Source organism: Haliotis rufescens, unplaced genomic scaffold, assembly GCF_023055435.1.
Source record: "Haliotis rufescens isolate VD_foot unplaced genomic scaffold, xgHalRufe1.0.p SCAF_2, whole genome shotgun sequence".
In the NCBI taxonomy this organism is placed as follows: domain Eukaryota; kingdom Metazoa; phylum Mollusca; class Gastropoda; order Lepetellida; family Haliotidae; genus Haliotis; species Haliotis rufescens.
The window spans coordinates 24,332,991-24,358,238 of NW_025963890.1; the positions used below are offsets into that span (position 1 = coordinate 24,332,991).

At 42.6% G+C, this 25,248-nt stretch overlaps 1 protein-coding gene across 5 annotated transcripts in view; it reads right to left on the minus strand.

Moving 5' to 3' along the window:
- LOC124146186 (regulator of G-protein signaling 22-like) overlaps positions 1–25,248 on the minus strand; it is a 135,949-nt gene that overhangs the window by 79,807 nt on the left and 30,894 nt on the right. For 4 of the 5 annotated variants that reach the window (XM_046516352.2, XM_046516349.2, XM_046516350.2 and 1 more), the window contains exon 3: positions 596–658. In XM_046516352.2, coding sequence (XP_046372308.2) covers positions 596–658 — 63 coding nt within the window. Of the gene's footprint in view, positions 1–595; positions 659–7,999; positions 8,291–25,248 lie in introns of those variants that run through there. The other variant, XM_046516351.2, reaches the window with a different exon arrangement.

Consider the following 25,248-nt stretch of genomic DNA (forward strand, 5'->3'; position numbering starts at 1 on the left):
GGGACAGGAGGCTACTCACTGACAGTGAGAGTGTATGGGACAGGAGGCTTCTCACTGACAGTGAGAGTGTATGGGACAGGAGGCTACTCACTGACAGTGAGAGTGTATGGGACAGGAGGCTACTCACTGACAGTGAGAGTGTATGGGACAGGAGGCTTCTCACTGACAGTGAGAGTGTATGGGACAGGAGGCTTCTCACTGACAGTGAGTGTGTATGGGACATGAGGCTACTCACTGACAGTGAGAGTGTATGGGACAGGAGGCTACTCACTGACAGTGAGTGTGTATGGGACAGGAGGCTTCTCACTGACAGTGAGAGTGTATGGGACAGGAGGCTACTCACTGACAGTGAGAGTGTATGGGACAGGAGGCTATTCACTGACAGTGAGAGTGTATGGGACAGGAGGCTACTCACTGACAGTGAGAGTGTATGGGACAGGAGGCTACTCACTGACAGTGAGAGTGTATGGGACAGGAGGCTACTCACTGACAGTGAGAGTGTATGGGACAGGAGGCTACTCACTGACAGTGAGACTGTATGGGACAGGAGGCTACCCACTGACAGTGAGAGTGTATGGGCCAGGAGGCTACTCACCGGCAGGGATAGGTAGGCATTGAAGTACTCCACAAACAGGTCATCTGTTGCCAGAAAGTCCTCCTGAAACAAACAAATAGAATATGGAACACTACACTGATCTGCAACATGGACCACAGATGATTCAGGTGAAGGAGAAAACAGATGGCAAACATTGTAGGGGCCACAGACCCTGGTTAGATCCTCTTCACAATGTGGACAGCCCACTCTTGCTGCTCCCACAAACAACATTAATAATGGGCTAAGTTATGTGGAAATCTTTCATTGTTATGACAATACAGTTTACTGGACAACAATGTGTCTTCTGCATTTTCATTCAAAGATTGACTACCGGTAAGTTAAATTCTAATAACTAACTAACATAGACGGAATACACATGCATCTATATGTTTTTTTAATTATAGTTATCAAATATAATAAAAAGGAACCAAGAGACTGTCTTCAATCCTGATACTGCAGTAGTCTAGACTTGCCAAAAAGACTTAGACTTGTATGGGCTAATTAGATATATTTGTTTCAGGGTCTGTGACATCTTCCCGAGGCAAGAGAGTTAACTGACAATAAAAGTCCAGTTTCCACCCTTGCCGAACTAGGCTGGGATTATGGAGTTACATTTTGGCTGGGCGAACAAGTCTATGCATAGTCCAATCAAAATCGCGGACCGAAATCGAAATCCGGTTCATAAACTGTCATGCAGAGTTTGGTCGATTGCAGTATTTGCAAAGCATGTGCATCGCCAACTCGTTGTCAACAGATATTTTCCAAATCTTTTCATGTTTTTAATCAAGGTGCTCATGTGATTTGATGTACTTCGCGAAGTAAGAACCGTTTTATCACAAAATAGATCTTGATGGTCGATCAGATCGTCTTGACTGGGTGTCACCATTTTGTTTGAAGCAAATGCATGTGATACGGGAGGTGGAATCTGATTGGTCCATATAGGAGAGGCATATAGAATAGAATATAGAATGGACATAACTCATAATAGCCACTGGTGGCGCTACGATCGAGCCCAGGAATTCCAGCCTAGTTCGGCAAGGGTGGAAACTGGACTTGTAAAGTCAGTTAACTCTCTTGCCTCGGGAAGATGTGTCTGTGACAGACTACACTAGGGTGTGTTGTGTCCATTGTTTTGGCAGCTTGTTATTCTGTGTTATGACCATGCATTTCAACGTTGATTTGGATGAGAGGAAAGCAATATATCACATATCATATCATGTTCCTGTTGTTGGCGACCCCTGTCTCCTTGTGATATACATATCATATCATGTTCCTGTTGTTGGCGACCCCTGTCTCCTTGTGATATACATATCATATCATGTTCCTGTTGTTGGCGTCCCCTGTCTCCTTGTGATATACATATCATATCATGTTCCTGTTGTTGGCGACCCCTGTCTCCTTGTGATATACATATCATATCATGTTCCTGTTGTTGGCGTCCCCTGTCTCCTTGTGATATACATGTCATATCATGTTCCTGTTGTTGGCGTCCCCTGTCTCCTTGTGATATACATATCATATCATGTTCCTGTTGTTGGCGTCCCCTGTCTCCTTGTGATATACATATCATATCATGTTCCTGTTGTTGGCGTCCCCTGTCTCCTTGTGATATACATATCATATCATGTTCCTGTTGGTTGGCGTCCCCTGTCTCCTTGTGATATACATATCATATCATGTTCCTGTTGTTGGTGTCCCCTGTCTTCTTGTGATATACATATCATAATATGTTCCTGTTGTTGGCGTCCCCTGTCTCCTAGTGATATACATATCAAATCATGTTCCTGTTGGTTGGCGTCCCCTGTCTCCTTGTGATATACATATCATATCATGTTCCTGTTGGTTGGCGTCCCCTGTCTCCTTGTGATATTGACTTCAATGTAACACTATAAGCACTGACAGTCTATATCAGTCTTGAGGAGGGCACTAACCTATACACACACACTGAGCACTAGGGGTTACTTCGGCCATATCCCCCTCTCCTAAGTATGTTTATGCAAGGAACAAAGACTCCCACCCTGGTCCTGTGTGCACAGGTCCCCCACCATGACACACTCTCCCGGCCACGCCAAACATTATTATATAACACTCCGTCCAAGGTCCTCTATACTCTCATGTAGGTTCAAAAGGTCACCACATGATCACATGTCTGTCAGGAGGGGTCAGAAATGACTTGTAAATCTATCAATATTTTTCATAACTTTGAAATAAACACAACTACGTCAATTGAGGTTAATTTTCTATATACATTATTTTCATCGTATATTTCTGAGATAGTAAATGTGCTACTGAAGGAACTTCTCTGGACTAGGAGATGATTTCTCTGGCCTTTATAAGGCATTAATGGATCAGGTAGAGGCAATTGCTTAGTCTGTCTTACAGACCCTGATACAAATATATATCAAATACAGCCCATGCAAGTCTACAATGTTTGGCAAGTCTAGATTTCTGCAGTATCAGTATCTGAATATGAAGAGAGTCACTGGTCTCCCTTTTATTATATTTTTATTTAGATAACTGAACAACTTTGTTTTTCTGTATGATATGTTCATTTCAGCGACTTGATGTTAGTCTAGCAATTGCTATTCCATGGCCTTAAAGAGACATTTCTCAGGCCTAGTGAAACAGCTTTTCCTTAGCTTTATGTGTTTAGAATATGTTCTTACATTCACAGTATTTTGGGGCATCAATGTCCAAAGAAAGAAAAATGAATGAGATGCACTTATACAAATTTGGTACCATCATTTGGTCCATGAGTTTCCAATGAGGAGACGCTAACAGCTGCTGGACCAGCGGTGGGACAAGGTGAGTCCCTGCAAGGAATGAGTGAGTGAGTTGGGTTTAACACTGCCTTGAACAGTATTGCAGTTCTTTCACGGTGTGTCTGCATGATGTCGGAGGACAGGCCAAAGTGATGCAGGTCTCAGGAGTTTACCACTTCGGTGAAACCCACGAGCACGGGTATGGTGCTAACAAACCTAGAAACATAATCGGGACGAACGGGGATTCGAACCCACAATCATAGTTTTCTAAAATGCCAAAGGAATGCAAATTTGCACAGCGAATTACAGCACCTTAGACGACTGGGCCACCCATGCCCCACCTGCAGGGAGCTGATGCAGTACACGAGAGGCAGTACGTGATTTACACCACAAGAGAACCAAACACCAAGTATTCAGCACTCACTCTCTCTCCATTGCCATTTCAAGTGTCCTCAAACAACACACCGTTCATTCCTCCTCCATCTATGTTATAAATCATTCCCACATAACAAATATATACCAATACAAGTGTGAATGGATTCAATCAGCTGACATTTTAGGCCATGGGCCACATACCTAACTTTACAGTGCTACAATATATATTACCAACACAGTGGATAAAGACACGATATTGCTTATAAAGACTGCTTTAGCAAACATTCAGCTGTCGGTATCCAACTCATTGTGGCCCTGATTGATGGCAAGGCCTGGACTGTGACAGCGGACTGACAGGGAAACCTAGGTGTGTACAGCTTCATGTCCACATACTGGTTAAATTGAGCTTGAAAATACAAGCCTTGCTTGTACTTATCAATGATACTTCTTCATTGATATCAGAAATAAAACTTGGGATTAGTTGTATAAGCCTTGTGAATGGTATAGGATTAAAGTACTCAAGTACTGAATAGGCCCTTCTTACAATCTACATCGTATGCATCTTCAGTCTATAAAACATTCATTACAGCAGAGCCACTGTACTCTCATTTCAATGTATTATAAAAAATATATTGCTAATATAGACTGGAGATGAAAGCAGTATCACGAAATTAAAATATACTTGATATTTTTTTTATGAATTTAGTAAACAAACATAAGAAAACAAAAGTTAAAATAACTTGACAATTAATAACTGTCAATCAGATAATAGCTGAACAAACGCGTTGCATATACTTGAGCCCTACAGACATTCCAACCAATGTGAGAATCAACATGGATATGTTTAACTACATTGATGTTAAGACCATCTATATGAAAACTTGTTAAACAGCTCTCAAGAAATTATAATAATGCTAATAACAGTATAACGAAGACTACTCTAAATCTGTCACTACCTGGGTAAATGTAAGAGTGATGTTTGTGTATTGATTAGTATTGATTGTACCATTCATAACGGTTGGCTTGCCTCATACATGTTATGCAAACACTTGATCAGAATACTACACCATTACAGTTCCAGCCTGTGTGGACTTGTCGTGCAGTCTGTCAGGACCCTGGGGAGGTTACTGCTCCATGAGTGAGTAAGTGAGTGAGTTGGGTTTAATGCTACTTTTAATAGTATTCCAGTTATATCACAGCATGTCAGCTTAAAGTGGGAGGAAAGCTCGAAGTGATACAGGTCTCAGACGTTTACCACTTCGGTGAAACCCACGAGCATGGGTATGGTGCTGACAAACCTTTAAACATAATTGTGGTGAACCACGATTCGAACCCACAATCATAGGTTTTTGGCGTGCCCCAGGGATACAACTCTGCACAACGAATCGCGGCACCTTAGACGACTACTGCTCCATGTATTCACTGATACTACACATCACATCAGGGACTGGTCATGTACCACAGGAGAATGGGTTGGAGTGTGAGTGAGTGGGTGAAGTTTTATGCTGCATTCAGCAATAATCTAACTATATGTTGGTGGGGGACACCAGGAATGGCCTTCACACATTGCATCCATGCGGGGAATCAAACCTGGGTTAATGGTGAACACTTTAACCACTAGACTGACTACCTGGCCTGAAAATCCTAAAATCTGTCATCAGAATAATAATAATTTAAAACCATGCCCTTATCACTGCTGATTGTGGGAAGTTTGCCATAATATTTGTGATCTGAAACATTAGGTTTATATTCACCTCTACCCGTGAAGATCCGGGGTAGAACAGGTCTTCAGCAACCCATGCTTGCCGTAAAAGGCGATCGGGTGGTCAGGCTCGCTGACTTGGTTGATGCATGTCATCGTATCTCAATTAAGTGGATCGATGCTCATGATGTCAATCACTGGATTGTCTGGTCCAGACTCGATTATTTACAGACCGCCGTCATATAGCTGGAATATTGCTGTGTGTGGCATTAAACAACACACAAACAAACAAATATAATCACCTCACATTGCTTAGTATATCTGTGTTTGATCTGAACATTAAAGGACATTTTGGGTGCACAGGATAATTTTTTTATTCATTACCCCGTTATTTCAAAATTACAATTAGCAGATCAATACATCAAGAAATCATAAATGTTGGGTCATAGAAAAAACACATAATTACAGAAATAAAATTAATATTGTTCATTACAAAATGATTCAAAATATAGGAACATGTGTCTTGTAATGCCTTCAACCAAAGGCACTGTTAGGAACTACACTTGAATACTCAATACTGGAGTCAATACCCCAGGTGCTATATCTGCATGTTTATTGCCCCTACCACAAAGACAGACAAGTCTTAGCATGGGAACCACCAGCATTACAGATATATAGTGATTTGCCTGACACCACACTGCTAGACAACGCACATACTCACCTTTCATAATTATTCACCCATGAAAGTAGAGTTGAGTGATTAAGATTAGAGTTCCTCTGGCTATTACAGTGAGACGACAGATAGAAATTACCAGGGCGATGGTGTTTGACAGACTAGCCCTAATGTGAATACAATACAGCTGTTCATCTTCTTATACTATTCTGAGAACAGATTTGCTGATGATGCAGTATTGTGTTAACAGATGCCATTGATTTGTTTTCTGATATTTTGCATGTATATGTATACTGAACCGCTTCTTGATACTGATATCTGTCCATCTTGGAATATCAAATGGTGTATATCCCTACACTTCCCACAATCTTAGCTGACTGTGCTGGTGATAGGGTCTTGTGTCAGTGCTTGTTGCCAACACTGGTGTGTCACTGTGATGAAGATAGGGTCTTGTGTCAGTGCTTGTTGCCAACACTGGTGTGTCACTGTGCTGGATATAGGGTCTTGTGAAGACCCTATTTTGTTAAATGTGTATCCCTCATTTGGCGTGAGGGGAAGTGTGGGTGACTGCACAGAAAAAAACGTGTTCAGACATAACTTTGGTGGGTTTTGGAAAAAAATGGGGTTTGTCTAGTTGTTCTCGATAACATTGTGCATTTTTGACTGTAAGGGTTTTGGCTCATGTCGGAAGGTAATTAGCTTGTCATACAACCCTTAAACAAATATATCCAAAATAGCATGTGCAAGTCTATGATAGTTGGCAAGTCTAGATTACTGCAGTGTTTGAAAAAGTGAGTTTCTGGGCTCCAATTTATTATACGTTATTAAGATAAATTAACAACTGTTTTTCTGTAAAATATTTTCAGAGACTAGATGTTAGTCTGGAAGGTATAGCACATGTCTCATATTATGTGTGGTGCAAGTTTGTCTGTAAACCCAACACTAAAATTTAGTAGATCAGTCTCGTAACCCTGGGCAGTATGATAAGCATGTACTGAGGGGAGCTATTTGACCCAGGCCATAACATGAGAGCAGGTTAACCCAAAATGAAACGTTGTAACCAGTGCCTTATGGCACAAATTTAAGTTGCATATCTGCTTGGGCTTTTATGGGTTGAGCCCCATCCAGGATTCAAACCCACACTCTCAGAGTTAGGCACCTAGTCGCCAGCACTGTTTTTCTCCTTTCAGAATGTCAAAGATTTCTGTCTGTTACTGATTTTGTCGTTGACTTTGTGTGCTGGTGATTAGGTGCCTCACTCTGAGAGTGTGGGTTTGAATCCCAGATGGGACTGGACCCAAAAAGTACTAGAATTTGTATTTTACTAAGAAAGTGTTATGCCAAATGTAACATTTGTTAACAGACAGACATATGTTTTTACACCTCCATAAAGAGTGGCCAAACTATGAAGTATTGGCATCTGACTGTTGTCACAGTAAGTGGGATGACGAGAGGGAGAGTATAAGAGAGGGTAATCAAATAACACATACATTTGGGATATATATTTGATTTCATTGATGAAAAATCCAGAAACACGTGATGTTAACTTTATCCCTGCATACAGGCAACAATAGAAAAAGGCTACACACAGAAGATGCATATCGAAAGGAAACATCAGTAACAGACACCAATATTTGACATTCTGAAAGGAGAAAAACAATAATAAACTTATTTGTAGTCCATGTTCCATGTAAGTACATTCAACTGAAGTGACCCTGCGAGGACCCTCACAAGCTGTAAGCAGAGTTTAAAGAGCTCAACCCTAGCAACTATCTAGCAGTCAACGTTAAAATCACACATATACTAATGTGATTACTTTAGCAAACCATACAGTCAGAGTGGGTAGTGACAACCAACACACTGACAACAGCAGAAAATACACATGATCTCACCAGCGTTCTCCCCCATTGTTTAAAGGTGGCCATATCGTGTAGATCCAAGTACTTCCAAACAGTTAAACTTCCACTGGTATCACCATGTTGGCAACTCTCACTTTCTTCCCATCATGCTTTGCAAGGCATTTACTCCAGTGGCCAGGCAGCGATTATGGATCTGTTCAGGTGTATTGTCCTCACTAGTAATAACTTCAAGAGAGTGTTTCTCTCCACACACACACACTGACAGACTGGCCGCTGGCAGGGTAGCTGTACTGCCTGACTGGAGGGGGGGTACCCTTACAACACACTGACACACACAGACAGTAGGATAAGGCTAGGTAATAAATGCTATCAGAGTTTATACCACAGCTTATCTCTTCAATGAGGAAATAGCTTTTTGGATTTGACAAATCCTATTATTGATTGTCCATTAGGGTACGTCCACCTATATTGGTATGGGCAGAGCTTGTTAGAGATACTCATACAATACTGTTTTGTAGACTTGATATGTACTCAGATACCTTTCTGGACAGGTTACAAGTAGTCAAAATATTGGTAACATTATTCCTTGAAAAAACATACAGTTGAACCTTGTTGTGTCGAAATCCTGGTTGTCTCAAACTCATTTGGGAGACCCATGTATCCAAATTAAGCCTTACATTCCCCTGATGTCTTGAACCACGGATAACATTTTTCATGGTCCCCATGAGTTTTACACAAGGTTCGACTGTATTTAGTATTTCATAATTGCTGTGATAAAATCAGTGTCCACACTTATTTAAACATACTCTGTACTTAGGAGTGAGAATGGTTTTATACCACTTTTTGCAATATTCCAGCAATACCACAGTCGGGGACACCATGAATGGGCTTCACACAAGGTACCAATGTGGGGATTCAAACCCAGGTCTTCAGTATGACGAGGGGACACTTGACCACGAGGCTACCCCACCGTCCCTGTATGAAAGGGTGTTGGTAGCTTGAATGTAAAGTTGTTACATTGTCACCCTGGTCAGATCTTTGTCATAACACCCGGCGCCATCACACTAGCTGTTTTCACTGCCACACAATTGGCTTCTCTGCCATTAATCTCATTGTTATGTCACTTTCTTTGTACATTAATCCTACCTTGTGCAAACCTATCAGCATGTATATGTATTAACTCTGTTCTTAGTTCACCCAGTAGTAACCTGATGACAGGGCAAGAAGTAGCCCTGAAACCTCTCAAGTAATGACGTTGTTGTTTGTTAACGTTTCATGTCCCAAACAGTTTATAGTGTCATATAGAGTCTGTCCCAAACACACTGTATAGTGTCATATACAGACTGTCCCAAACACACTGTAGAGTGTCATATAGAGACTGTCCCAAACACACAGTACGGTGTCATATACAGACTGTCCCAAACACACTTGTCATATAGAGACTGTCCCAAACACACTGTACAGTGTCATATAGAGACTGTCCCAAACACACAATACAGTGTCATATAAAGACTGTCCCAAACACACAGTACAGTGTCATATAGAGACTGTCCCAAACACACTTGTCATATAGAGACTGTCCCAAACACACTGTACAGTGTCATATAGAGACTGTCCCAAACACACTGTATAGTGTCATATAGAGACTGTCCCAAACACACAATACAGTGTCATATAAAGACTGTCCCAAACACACAGTACAGTGTCATATAGAGACTGTCCCAAACACACAGTACAGTGTCATATAGAGACTATCCCAAAAACACTTGTCATATAGAGACTGTCCCAAACACACTTGTCATATAGAGACTGTCCCAAACACACTGTATATTGTCATATAGAGACTGTCCCAAACACACTGTACAGTGTCATATAGAGACTATCCCAAACACACTGTACAGTGTCATATAGAGACTGTTTCCAACACACTGTACAGTGTCATATAGAGACACTGTGTGTTTGGGACAGTCTCTATATGACACTGTACAGTGTGCTTGGGATAGTCTCTATATGACATTGCACAGTGTGTTTGGGACAGTCTCTAACACCATGTCAGCATCAGACTTTCTAAGAGAAATATGGTATCTTCCAATATTCTTAAAAACTATTACAATATCATATCTTATGAGATGAAATATTCTAATTTGATCATAAAAGTGTTAAATCAATAATGAATTTGTAACAGTAACAGGAATCGTGATCACTTTTGCATATCCCTCCCCTTGTTTACACATAAAGCAAATTGGTTTTTTCATTTGGTTTTTAACAGCTGAGCACACATAATGTAGTCCCCCCAGTCATGTCCCCTCACTGCATGGCGTCCAAGAACAGTGGGGTGTGTTAGTCAACAACTCCATGTGACAGCTGCATGCACTGCCGACTACACAAACACGTCCTTATTAGCTGAGTTGTTACTCCTGACAAGTGGGAGACAGCATATCTAGATCCCCATGCACGTCGGTACACAACGACTGTTGTGCATAATGCCTGAAACTACAACCTCTGACATACCTCTTTGCAGCCTTGGCTGACAGACAGTGTATATATGTACAGGTATGATCTATACTGTACAGATGTCTTGAACAAGGGGAGAATCACAAATATACACTATAGACAGGTGTCTATTATATACAGTGTTATGTCCTGAGGCTAGACAGACAGTGTATATATGTACAGGTATGATCTATACTGTACAGACGTCCAGAACAAGGGGAGAATCACAAATATACACTATAGACAGGTGTCTATTATATACAGTGTTATGTCCTGAGGCTAGACAGACAGTGTATATATGTACAGGTATGATCTATACTGTACAGATGTCTTGAACAAGGGGAGAATCACAAATATACACTATAGACAGGTGTCTATTATATACAGTGTTATGTCCTGAGGCTAGACAGACAGTGTATATATGTACAGGTATGATCTATACTGTACAGACGTCCAGAACAAGGGGAGAATCACAAATATACACTATAGACAGGTGTCTATTATATACAGTGTTATGTCCTGAGGTTAGACAGACAGTGTATATATGTACAGGTATGATCTATACTGTACAGACGTCCAGAACAAGGGGAGAATCACAAATATACACTATAGACAGGTGTCTATTATATACAGTGTTATGTCCTGAGGTTAGACAGACAGTGTATATATGTACAGGTATGATCTATACTGTACAGACGTCCAGAACAAGGGGAGAATCACAAATATACACTATAGACAGGTGTCTATTATATACAGTGTTATGTCCTGAGGTTAGACAGATAGTGTATATATGTATATACAAGTATATCTCACAGTACACCCTGCTCCAGACACACGTATCTCACAGTACACCCTGCTCCAGACACACATATCTCACAGTACACCCTGCTTCAGACACACATATCTCACAGTACACCCTGCTCCAGATACATATCTCACAGTATACCCTGCTCCAGACACACATATCTCACAGTACACCCTGCTCCAGACACACATATCTCACAGTACACCCTGCTCCAGACACACATATCTCACAGTACACCCTGCTCCAGACACACATATCTCACAGTACACCCTGCTCCAGACACACATATCTCACAGTACACCCTGCTCCAGACACACATATCTTACAGTACACCCTGCTCCAGACACATATCTCACAGTACACCCTGCTCCAGACACATATCTCACAGTACACCCTGCTCCAGACACACATATCTCACAGTACACCCTGGTCCAGACACACATATCTCACAGTACACCCTGCTCCAGACACACATATCTCACAGTACACCCTGCTCCAGACACACATATCTCACACTTACACCCTGCTCCATCATCACATCATTATTCCCTCATGTCATGTCATCATGCACATTGGCACCTTCAGGGAACCAGGAGGCGTGGCCATGTCATCATCACATAAGCACCTTCAGGGGACCAGGGGGAGCGGCCATGTCATCATGCACATTGGCACCTTCAGGGGACCAGGAGGCGTGGCCATGTGATCATCACATAAGCACCTTCAGGGAACCAGGGGGAGTGGCCATGTCATCATGCACATTGGCACCTTCAGGGGACAGGGGGAGTGGCCATATCATCATCACATAAGCACCTTCAGGGGACCAGGGGGAGCGGCCATGTCATCATCACATAAGCACATTCTGGGGAGAGGGGGAGTGGCCATGTCATCATCAAATAAGCACGTTCAGGGGACAGGGGGAGTGGCCATGTCATTATCATATAAGCACCTTCAGGGGACAGGGGGAGTGGCCATGTCATCATCACATAAGCACCTTCAGGGGACCAGGGGGAGCGGCCATGTCATCATCACATAAGCACATTCTGGGGAGAGGGGGAGTGGCCATGTCATCATCAAATAAGCACGTTCAGGGGACAGGGGGAGTGGCCATGTCATCATCATATAAGCACCTTCAGGGGACAGGGGGAGTGGCCATGTCATCATCACATAAGCACCTTCAGGGGACCAGGAGGAGTGGCCATATTATCATCACATAAGCACCTTCAGGGGACCAGGATAGTGGCCACATCATCATGCACATTGGCACCTTCAGGGGACCAGGAGGAGTGGCCATGTCATCATCACATAAGCACGTTCAGGGGACCAGGGTGAGTGGCCATGTCATCATCACATTGGTGTTCAAGCCATATGAGTACAGCTAACTTTTTCTCCAAGTATATAGAATATAGGACAAGTCATTAGATTAGTCCGCTTGATGCAGGTGAGCTATGAATCTATAGAGTGTCTGAGATGTAAGCAGTGATTGTGTGGCAATCAATGTCGTAAGATATTGATGCAGCATGTCTGATGCAGACCAGAGGAGCCAAAATACAGACAGGATCAGGCAATCAGATCATTAACTGTTCAAAATTTAATTGTTCTTCAAGATGAGAAAGGAACTAAATTGGGATAGTCTTAAAAAAAAGTCAGTGATCTAATTACAAGTGTCATTTGACGTTACTTTCATGGTCATCTACAGGCTATTGTCATGGTCATCTACAGGCTATTTTCCAGTTCTTAATGTCAGAGTCATATAGAATGAATTAATCAGTTGTTAAGAGAAGAAGAAAAGAAGCTGATGACGAAACATTATGATGATCATATTAAATGACACGTTATCAGTTACCCTGGATTCCACTGACAAAGAAAAGATTCAATAAAGTCAAAGTTAAACACGTGATTGTTATAAAATCTTGGACATACAGTTTATTGGCTAGTTCAGAGGATTTTAAGAAGGGAGTGCACATTATGGAAGTCTTGAAGTGAACACCACGCAGGTTGACACATGATGGTGCCTGAAGAAATGTGCAGTCCTTGTACTTAATGTCTTCATCTGCCAGTGCTGTTTACACAAGGAATATAATTTTAGAGTTTATACAAAGCCGAGCTGCATCAACTTTGAGACAAAAAAGACCTGTTTCAGTATTGAAGAAAAGTAGGTTTCTGTTGAGTCAGACAATGTTGCATGTCGTGTGCAGCCTCAATAGAGGATGTTGATACTGGTAGCTTCAATAAAACATGGTTGTATCTTAGATCTGTGTTGGTCTTCATTTGATGAAATCTCAACTAGCTCCTTTGGTTTCAAAGGCATTCATGATTTAACAAATATTCTTTCTACAATGACTCAATTTTGATTTGTGATCAGAGGTTTTTCAAGTCACAATAAAATGCCTATAGCTATGAGTTTCTACACAGTGGTAATATTTTGGTTGTTCATTTCAGCAGCAAACTGACTAAAGGTCAACAATACAAAATCTACAACACAAGTAATAACCACTTCCTTCTCTACCACTGCACTGCCTCCGTGGTCTAGTGGATACAGCGTCTGCCCGGAGAGTGGAAGGTTGGTGGGTCGATCCCCAGCCAACATGAAATGTTGGTAGTTGTCGTTTCCCTGACAAGGACTGGTCAACTTGGAGTCAGTAAACTGTGTCTGAGTTGGGTATCTCAGTGGGCTAGCACTATAAAAGCAGCATTACTCCACACACACACACACACACACACACACACACACACACACACACGCAATAATCTTGAACGCGACGTTTAACCTGGTACTGGTACAACAACATAGCATTTGTGGAAAACAAGCTTCAATGTCAGAAATATCTTGTCAGTTCAAAGCCGCTGGTATCCCTTTGGAATACAACAATATCATTGAACACTATATCATCTGAAGACCACAATGTTGGGAAATGGGTAGACTAAATACTTAGTCTCTGAAAATTTATAATTTTGATAGAAACAAACAACTTCATTTAACTTACAACGGAGCCCCTGTGAGATGGGAGATTCAGAACCTGTTGAAAACCTAGACTCTGCTCGGCTGAGGTGAAAATAATATGCTTAAGGTACTGTGCAAAAGAAATGGGATAAAAAAGCAAAAGCAATAGTATTTTATTAGCTTGCTACAGAATTGCTTGGTATTATGCATACACCATTCATGGTGTGTTGTTGCATATCATGTAACCATGAAATTACTTACCAATATATGATCATAGGTGTCAGAATCAGAAACATTAATGGTTTGAAAATTGACTATACTTTTCAAATTTTAAGTTTGTACTTGTTATGCAATGACTATTATTTAGCTACATCAAACATTTCCAGACCCAAAAGTAGAACATGAAGTGTGCATACATTTTATACAGCATGCATTATATAAGTCACAACATAAGTCTTATCACATTATGTAAGCAAGGTTGCTTGTGATGAACATAACAATCTCTCTGATACGGTATCAAGAAACACCAAACCAGCTTCTCCTTCTTTCAGAATCATCTTAACATAAGAGGTCAGCATTAAAATAGATATAATTGTTAACATTGTTGTCGATCACTAGGTATATATCAAATATGTATGTAACATGTATCGTATCATGAGAGAGTATAATGTCTATCATTAGATCATTTCATGCCATCACTGAATCCTTCTGCCCCATCACTCAATCATTCCACCATCACATAATCATTTCACTCCATCGCTGAATCCTTCTGCCCCATCACTCAATCATCCCGCCCTCACATAATCATTTCACACCATCACTGAATCCTTCTGCCCCATCACTCAATCATTCCACCCTCACATAATCATTTCACTCCATCGCTGAATCCTTCTGCCCCATCACTCAATCATTCCACCCTCACATAATCATTTCACTCCATTGCTGAATCCTTCTGCCCCATCACTCAATCATTCCACCATCACATAATCATTTCACTCCATCACTGAATCCTTCTGCCCAATTACTCAATCATTCAACCCTCACATAATCATTTCACTCCATCGCTGAATCCTTCTGCCCCATCACTCAATCATTCCACCCTCACATAATCATTTCACTCCATCGCTGAATCCTTCTGCCCCATCACTCAATCATTCCACCCTCACAAAATCATTTCACGCCATCACTGAATCCTTCTGTCCCATCACTCAATCATTCCACCATCACATAATTATTTCACTCCATCGCTGAATCCTTCTGCCCATCACTCAATCATTCCACCCTCACATAATCATTTCACTCCATTGCTGAATCCTTCTGCCCCATCACTCAATCATTCCACCCACACATAATCATTTCACTCCATCACTGAATCCTTCTGCCCAATTACTCAATCCTTCAACCCTCACATAATCATATCACTCCATCGCTGAATCCTTCTGCTCCATCACTCAATCATTCCACCCTCAGATAATCATTTCACGCCATCACTGAATTCTTCTGCCCCATCACTCAATCATTCCACCCTCACATAATCATTTCATGCCACCGCTGAATCCTTCTGTCCCATCACTCAATCATTCCACCATCACATAATTATTTCACTCCATCGCTGAATCCTTCTGCCCATCACTCAATCATTCCACCCTCACATAATCATTTCACTCCATTGCTGAATCCTTCTGCCCCATCACTCAATCATTCCACCCACACATAATCATTTCACTCCATCACTGAATCCTTCTGCCCAATTACTCAATCCTTCAACCCTCACATAATCATATCACTCCATCGCTGAATCCTTCTGCTCCATCACTCAATCATTCCACCCTCAGATAATCATTTCACGCCATCACTGAATTCTTCTGCCCCATCACTCAATCATTCCACCCTCACATAATCATTTCATGCCACCGCTGAATCCTTCTGCCCCATCACTCAATCATTCCACCCTCACATAATCATTTCACTCAATCACTGAATCTTCTGCCCCATCACTCAATCATTCCACCTTCACATAATCATGTCAGCATGCGGGGACAGACTTGTCGGCCACGCAAGGATCAGATATGGGAGGGATGATGAGGTTGCTGTGTCAGCATGTGGGCACAGACTTGTCGGCCACGCAAGGATCAGATATGGGAGGGATGGTGAGGTTGCTGTGTCAGCATGTGGGGACAGACTTGTCGGCCATACAAGGATCAGATATGGGAGGGATGATGAGGTTGCTGTGTCAGCATGTGTGGTGACATTACATTCCCAGCACCTGTCCTGCATTGGACCAGTCCCGGCATCACTCACACACCAATCATCAATGTCGCCACACTTCAGGGGAAGTAGCTGCAGCCAATGTTTAGTTAGTGTGGGAACTCACAGATGTTAAACCCTCTTCAAACTATTAAAAACAAGTTAATGAGAAATGACAAATAGTCTGCAATATTTACTGTTCATTCTTGAATGTAATTATGTGTATGTATGAATCAAAATGTTTTGTCATTTAAATATTGCATCGGTTCCATAATGGAATGTTTTCTGCAATAAATATCATCTTATCTTATCTTATCCAAAGACATACATCTTTGTCATTTCTAAGATTTGGTGTTTATTTATAAGTCAGATGTTTATATAAACATGTATTTTAATGTTAAGAAACTCATTCCCAAATGTTTTCAAATAAAATATGAATCACTCAATTATAATTTGCAGTTTGAGAAATAATGATGATATTTTCTGGTTTATAACACAGTAGTTGACAATAGTTGCACAACAATGTGCACAACACATGGTATCTGTAAAGGCAGACAAACAGTCAAAGTGACAGGTCTCTCACAGACAGGCAGTGTGTTGGGGAGATATTATACAACACTTCACTGTCTGTGGGCAGGAGGTGAAAGCCTATTGTTTGTTGGCTGTAAAAGTAAAGCTGTAGTATTGCTGGAATATTACTAAGGGTGTATGACACTACTCATTCATTAATACATACAATGTGAGTTTCACATGCAAATAATTTACAAATGTTGACTGTAATATATTTCTTCAATAAAACTTACAACAAAATAACAAATGGACCTAAAAGTTGGATATTAGAGTTGCAGGGGTCAGCAATTGCAATATTACTGTTATGTTGAATAGAACCTGGACCAATATAGGTCAGCAAGTTATCATAACACTACGACAGGGATCAATTTAAGGGACCGGTCAAAGATAACGGTGGCAGTTTGGGGAATACTGCACAAGTCTGACTTATCAGGTCAAATACGGTATTTGGGATTACCATCATTTTGTCTCTTCATGCCTATTTGGTGTCAGTGTGTATGTCAGGTATTGATGACAGTGTGTATGTCAGGTATTGATGCCAGGGTGTATGTCAGGTATTGATGCCAGTGTGTATGTAAGATATTGATGTCAGTGTGTATGTCAGGTATTGATGCCAGTGTGTATGTCAGGTATTGATACCAGTGTGTATGTCAGGTATTGATGCCAGTGTGTATGTAAGATATTGATGTCAGTGTGTATGTCAGGTATTGATGCCAGTGTGTATGTCAGGTATTGATGCCAGTGTGTATGTCAGGTATTGATGCCAGTGTGTATGTCAGGTATTGATGCCAGTGTGTATGTCAGGTATTGATGCCAGTGTGTATGTCAGGTATTGATGCCAGTGTGTATGTCAGGTATTGATGCCAGGATGTATGTCAGGTATTGATGCCAGTGTGTATGTCAGGTATTGATACCAGTGTGTATGTCAGGTATTGATACCAGTGTGTATGTCAGGTATTGATGCCAGTGTGTATGTAAGATATTGATGTCAGTGTGTATGTCAGGTATTGATGCCAGTGTGTATGTCAGGTATTGATACCAGTGTGTATGTCAGGTATTGATACCAGTGTGTATGTCAGGTATTGATGCCAGTGTGTATGTAAGATATTGATGTCAGTGTGTATGTCAGGTATTGATGCCAGTGTGTATGTCAGGTATTGATGCCAGTGTGTATGTCAGGTATTGATGCCAGTGTGTATGTCAGGTATTGATACCAGTGTGTATGTCAGGTATTGATGCCAGTGTGTATGTCAGGTATTGATGCCAGTGTGTATGTCAGGTATTGATGCCAGTGTGTATGTCAGGTATTGATGTCAGTGTGTATGTCAGGTATTGATGCCAGTGTGTATGTCAGGTATTGATGCCAGTGTGTATGTCAGGTATTGATGCCAGTGTGTATGTCAGGTATTGATGCCAGTGTGTATGTCAGGTATTGATCCCAGTGTGTATGTCAGGTATTGATGCCAGTGTGTATGTCAGGTATTGATGCCAGTGTGTATGTCAGGTATTGATGCCAGTGTGTGTGTCAGGTATGGATGCCAGGATGTATGTCAGGTATTGATACCAGTGTGTATGTCAGGTATTGATACCAGTGTGTATGTCAGGTATTGATACCAGTGTGTATGTCAGGTATTGATGCCAGTGTGTATGTCAGGTATTGATGCCAGTGTGTATGTCAGGTATTGATGCCAGTGTGTGTGTCAGGTATGGATGCAAGGATGTATGTCAGGTATTGATACCAGTGTGTATGTCAGATATGGATGCCAGGATGTATGTCAGGTATTGATGCCAGTGTGTATGTCAGGTATTGATGCCAGGATGTATGTCAGGTATTGATGCAAGTGTGTATGTCAGGTATTGATGCCAGGGTGTATGTCAGGTATTGATGCCAGTGTTTATGTCAGGTATTGATGCCAGTGTGTATGTCAGGTATTGATGCCAGTGTGTATGTCAGGTATTGATGCCAGGATGTATGTCAGGTATTGATGCAAGTGTGTAGGTCAGGTATTGATGCCAGGATGTATGTCAGGTATTGGTGCCAGTGTGTATGTCAGGTATTGATTCCAGTGTGTTTGTCAGGTATTGATGCCAGTGTGTATGTCAGGTATTGATGCCAGTGTGTATGTCAGGTATTGATGCCAGTGTGTATGTCAGGTATTGATGCCAGGATGTATGTCAGGTATTGGTGCCAGTGTGTAGGTCAGGTATTGATGCAACTGTGTATGTCAGGTATTGATGCCAGTGTGTATGTCAGGTATTGATACAAGTGTGTATGTCAGGTATTGATGACAGTGTGTATGTCAGGTATTGATGCTAGTGTGTATGTCAGGTATTGATGCCAGTGTGTATGTCAGGTGTTGATGCCAGTGTGTATGTCAGGTATGGATGCCAGTGTGTATGTCAGGTATTGGTGCCAGTGTGTATGTCAGGTATTGATGCCAGTGTGTATGTCAGGTATTGATACCAGTGTGTATGTCAGGTATGTATGCCAGTGTGTATGTCAGGTATTGATACCAGTGTGTATGTCAGGTATGTATGCCTGTGTGTATGTCAGGTATGGATGCCAGTGTGTATGTCAGGTATGGATGCCAGTGTGTATGTCAGGTATTGATACCAGTGTGTATGTCAGGTATTGATGCCAGTGTGTATGTCAGGTATTGATGCCAGTGTGTATGTCAGGTATTGATACCGGTGTGTATGTCAGGTATGTATGCCAGGATGTATGTCAGGTATTGATGCCAGTGTGTATGTCAGGTATTGATGCCAGTGTGTAGGTCAGGTATGTATGCCAGTGTGTATGTCAGGTATTGATACCAGTGTGTATGTCAGGTATGGATGCCAGGATGTATGTCAGGTATTGATACCAGTGTGTATGTCAGGTATTGATGCCAGGATGTATGTCAGGTATTGATGCCAGTGTGTATGTCAGGTATGGATGCCAGGTTGTATGTCAGGTATTGATAGCAGTGTGTATGTCAGGTATGTATGCCTGTGTGTATGTCAGGTATGGATGCCAGGATGTATGTCAGGTATTGATACCAGTGTGTATGTCAGGTATGGATGCCAGTGTGTATGTCAGGTATTGATACCAGTGTGTATGTCAGGTATTGATGCCAGTGTGTATGTCAGGTATTGATGCCAGTGTGTATGTCAGGTATTGATACCGGTGTGTATGTCAGGTATGTATGCCAGGATGTATGTCAGGTATTGATGCCAGTGTGTATGTCAGGTATTGATGCCAGTGTGTAGGCCAGGTATGTATGCCAGTGTGTATGTCAGGTATTGATACCAGTGTGTATGTCAGGTATGGATGCCAGGATGTATGTCAGGTATTGATACCAGTGTGTATGTCAGGTATTGATGCCAGGATGTATGTCAGGTATTGATGCCAGTGTGTATGTCAGGTATGGATGCCAGGTTGTATGTCAGGTATTGATAGCAGTGTGTATGTCAGGTATTGATACCAGTGTGTATGTCAGGTATTGATGCCAGGATGTATGTCAGGTATTGATACCAGTGTGTATGTCAGGTATGGATGCCAGGATGTATGTCAGGTATTGATACCAGTGTGTATGTCAGGTATTGATACCAGTGTGTATGTCAGGTATGGATGCAAGTGTGTAGGTCAGGTATTGATACCAGTGTGTATGTCAGGTATGGATGCAAGTGTGTAGGTCAGGTATTGATACCAGTGTGTATGTCAGGTATTGATGCCAGTGTGTATGCCAGGTATTGATACCAGTGTGTATGTCAGGTATGGATGCCAGGATGTATGTCAGGTATTGATACCAGTGTGTATGTCAGGTATGGATGCCAGGATGTATGTCAGGTATTGATGCCAGTGTGTATATCAGGTATGGATGCCAGGATGTATGTCAGGTATTGATACCAGTGTATATGTCAGGTATTGATGCCAGTGTGTATGTCAGGTATTGATGCCAGTGTGTATGTCAGGTATTGATGCCAGTGTGTATGTCAGGTATTGATGCCAGTGTGTAGGTCAGGTATGTATGCCAGTGTGTATGTCAGGTATGGATGCCAGTGTGTATGTCAGGTATGTATGCCAGTGTGTATGTCAGGTATTGATGCCGGTGTGTATGTCGGGTATTGATACCAGTGTGTATGTCAGGTATGTATGGCAGTGTGTATGTCAGGTATGGATGCCAGTGTGTATGTCAGGTATGTATGCCAGTGTGTATGTCAGGTATTGATGCCGGTGTGTATGTCGGGTATTGATACCAGTGTGTATGTCAGGTATGGATGCCAGTGTGTATGTCAGGTATTGATGCCAGTGTGTATGTCAGGTATTGATGCCAGTGTGTATGTCAGGTATTGATGCCAGTGTGTATGTCAGGTATTGATACCAGTGTGTATGTCAGGTATTGATGCCAGTGTGTATGTCAGGTATTGATGCCAGTGTGTATGTCAGGTCTATTGGATCCACAACAACACTGACCTCTCAACCGCATCAGCAGCCACACACCATTGGGATCAATATGAACCAGGCCGACGTGTGCAGTCGTAAAAAATTGAATAACCAGACCTATTTTTGAATCAAATCAAATCAAATTTCCATTGATTATTCAAGGTCTGTAACATAATCAATTATTCTCACTGTGAAACTTTATTCCTCTGGAGGGAGACTACATCATCAGATCTGTGTTAGTTAACATTCCTATTCCAAACTGCACCATGACAGAACACTGATAGCTAATGATTGTTTATGAGTATTCAATATCTTATATGTGTCAGTGATATCTAAAGGTGCTGTGATTTTCAAAAGCTTTGATACCTCTTGACATCTGGTCAGTCCAACCCATTATTTATCTCCTGGTCTTGTCTACAGGGTGTTATAGTGAGGATTTTAGGAATGCTTCAAGACATGTGGCAACTATTAGATCAGGAAATTTGCACACAAAAATTCAAAGATAAAGAATTTGCCATAGGAAGAAATACACTTCATACATGCTTTGATATATCAAGACTTTTGTCTCAGTTTTGTTGCAGGGAGAAAGTGTGTTGCGTGAATATTCATGTGCTCAAACATCTAGATTCACTGTGAAACATAAACACAGTGCAACCTCAACAGGTTGATATACAGCTAAAGATGATATAGGCCCATGCTTCCTTCTGTGTCAACTGTTCACCAGCATCAGAGTACATAGTGCTTTACTCAGCCAAATTAATCATCCCCTTGTTAAGTCTGCTTGCAGCAGTGATGGTGGCACTGGTTGGTGATACATATCCACATGGCCAGCTACTTCTTAATCTAGTTGAGATTGCTCAGTGATTTCAGTCACTACACAGAATAAGTAATTCATCCTGATCAAGTGACTGACACTGAAGAGAAATTTACTAAATAATCCCCCTTTGTAATTTGAACGCCATTGATTATTTGTGTTGAGAACATCAAACTTGTGCTTCAAATATCTCTTCTGATACATGGAATATTCATGAGTAATTATCTTGTGATTTACAAGCAGTCTGGGTTTTTCCTGTGTAAATATGTCAATATGTCAAACTTAAAAGTCTTAGATATGGTATAATTTAATAAGTCATAATTATTATAATAACCTTAGTGGTTGTTAAGAGACAGGACTTTTCAAACCACTGATAAAATTAAGTAAAAAACGTCATATGGAGCTCTGAAACTCCAGCATCCACTCATCTTGTGGAGCTCTGAAACCCCAGCATCCACCTGCCTTGTGGAGGTCATACAACTCCAGCATCCGAAGGTCTTGTGGAGGTCATACAACTCCAGCATCAACCAGTCTTGTGGAGGTCACACAACTCCAGCATCCACAGGTCTTGTGGAGGTCATACAACTCCAGCATCCACCAGTCTTGTGGAGGTTATACACCTCCAGCATCCACAGGTCTTGTGGAGGTCATACAACTCCAGCATCCACCAGTCTTGTGGAGGTTATACACCTCCAGCATCCACAGGTCTTGTGGAGGTTATACAACACCGGCATCCACAGGTCTTGTGGAGGTCATACAACTCCAGCATCCACCGGTCTTGTGGAGGTCATACAACACCGGCATCCACAGGTCTTGTGGAGGTCACACAACTCCAGCATCCACCGGTCTTGTGGAGGTCATACAACTCCAGCATCCACAGGTCTTGTGGAGGTCATACAACTCCAGCATCCACAGGTCTTGTGGAGGTTATACACCTCCAGGATCCACAGGTCTTGTGGAGGTCATACAACTCCAGCATCCACCAGTCTTGTGGAGGTCATACAACACCGGCATCCACAGGTCTTGTGGAGGTTATACACCTCCAGGATCCATAGGTCTTGTGGAGGTCACACAACTCCAGCATCCACAGGTCTTGTGGAGGTCACACAACTCCAGCATCCACCGGTCTTGTGGAGGTCACACAACTCCAGCATCCACAGGTCTTGTGGAGGTCACACAACTCCAGCATCCATAGGTCTTGTGGAGGTCATACAACACCAGCATCCACCAGTCTTGTGGAGGTCACACAACTCCAGCATCCACCGGTCTTGTGGAGGTTATACACCTCCAGCATCCACCGGTCTTGTGGAGGTCATACAACACCGGCATCCACAGGTCTTGTGGAGGTTATACACCTCCAGGATCCACAGGTCTTGTGGAGGTTATACACCTCCAGGATCCACAGGTCTTGTGGAGGTTATACAACTCCAGCATCCACAGGTCTTGTGGAGGTCATACAACACCGGCATCCACAGGTCTTGTGGAGGTTATACAACTCCAGCATCCACAGGTCTTGTGGAGGTTATACACCTCCAGGATCCACAGGTCTTGTGGAGGTCATACAACTCCAGCATCCACCAGTCTTGTGGAGGTCATACAACACCGGCATCCACAGGTCTTGTGGAGGTTATACACCTCCAGGATCCACAGGTCTTGTGGAGGTTATACAACTCCAGCATCCACAGGTCTTGTGGAGGTCACACAACTCCAGCATCCACAGGTCTTGTGGAGGTCACACAACTCCAGCATCCACCAGTCTTGTGGAGGTCACACAACTCCAGCATCCACAGGTCTTGTGGAGGTCACACAACTCCAGCATCCACAGGTCTTGTGGAGGTCACACAACTCCAGCATCCACCGGTCTTGTGGAGGTCACACAACTCCAGCATCCACAGGTCTTGTGGAGGTCACACAACTCCAGCATCCACAGGTCTTGTGGAGGTCACACAACTCCAGCATCCACAGGTCTTGTGGAGGTCACACAACTCCAGGATCCATAGGTCTTGTGGAGGTCACACAACTCCAGCATCCACAGGTCTTGTGGAGGTCACACAACTCCAGCATCCACCGGTCTTGTGGAGGTCACACAACTCCAGCATCCACAGGTCTTGTGGAGGTCACACAACACCAGCATCCATAGGTCTTGTGGAGGTCATACAACACCAGCATCCACCAGTCTTGTGGAGGTCACACAACTCCAGCATCCACCGGTCTTGTGGAGGTTATACACCTCCAGCATCCACCGGTCTTGTGGAGGTCATACAACACCGGCATCCACAGGTCTTGTGGAGGTTATACACCTCCAGGATCCACAGGTCTTGTGGAGGTTATACACCTCCAGGATCCACAGGTCTTGTGGAGGTTATACAACTCCAGCATCCACAGGTCTTGTGGAGGTCATACAACACCAGCATCCACAGGTCTTGTGGAGGTTATACAACTCCAGCATCCACAGGTCTTGTGGAGGTTATACACCTCCAGGATCCACAGGTCTTGTGGAGGTCATACAACTCCAGCATCCACCAGTCTTGTGGAGGTCATACAACACCGGCATCCACAGGTCTTGTGGAGGTTATACACCTCCAGGATCCATAGGTCTTGTGGAGGTCACACAACTCCAGCATCCACAGGTCTTGTGGAGGTCACACAACTCCAGCATCCACCGGTCTTGTGGAGGTCACACAACTCCAGCATCCACAGGTCTTGTGGAGGTCACACAACTCCAGCATCCATAGGTCTTGTGGAGGTCATACAACACCAGCATCCACCAGTCTTGTGGAGGTCACACAACTCCAGCATCCACCGGTCTTGTGGAGGTTATACACCTCCAGCATCCACCGGTCTTGTGGAGGTCATACAACACCGGCATCCACAGGTCTTGTGGAGGTTATACACCTCCAGGATCCACAGGTCTTGTGGAGGTTATACACCTCCAGGATCCACAGGTCTTGTGGAGGTTATACAACTCCAGCATCCACAGGTCTTG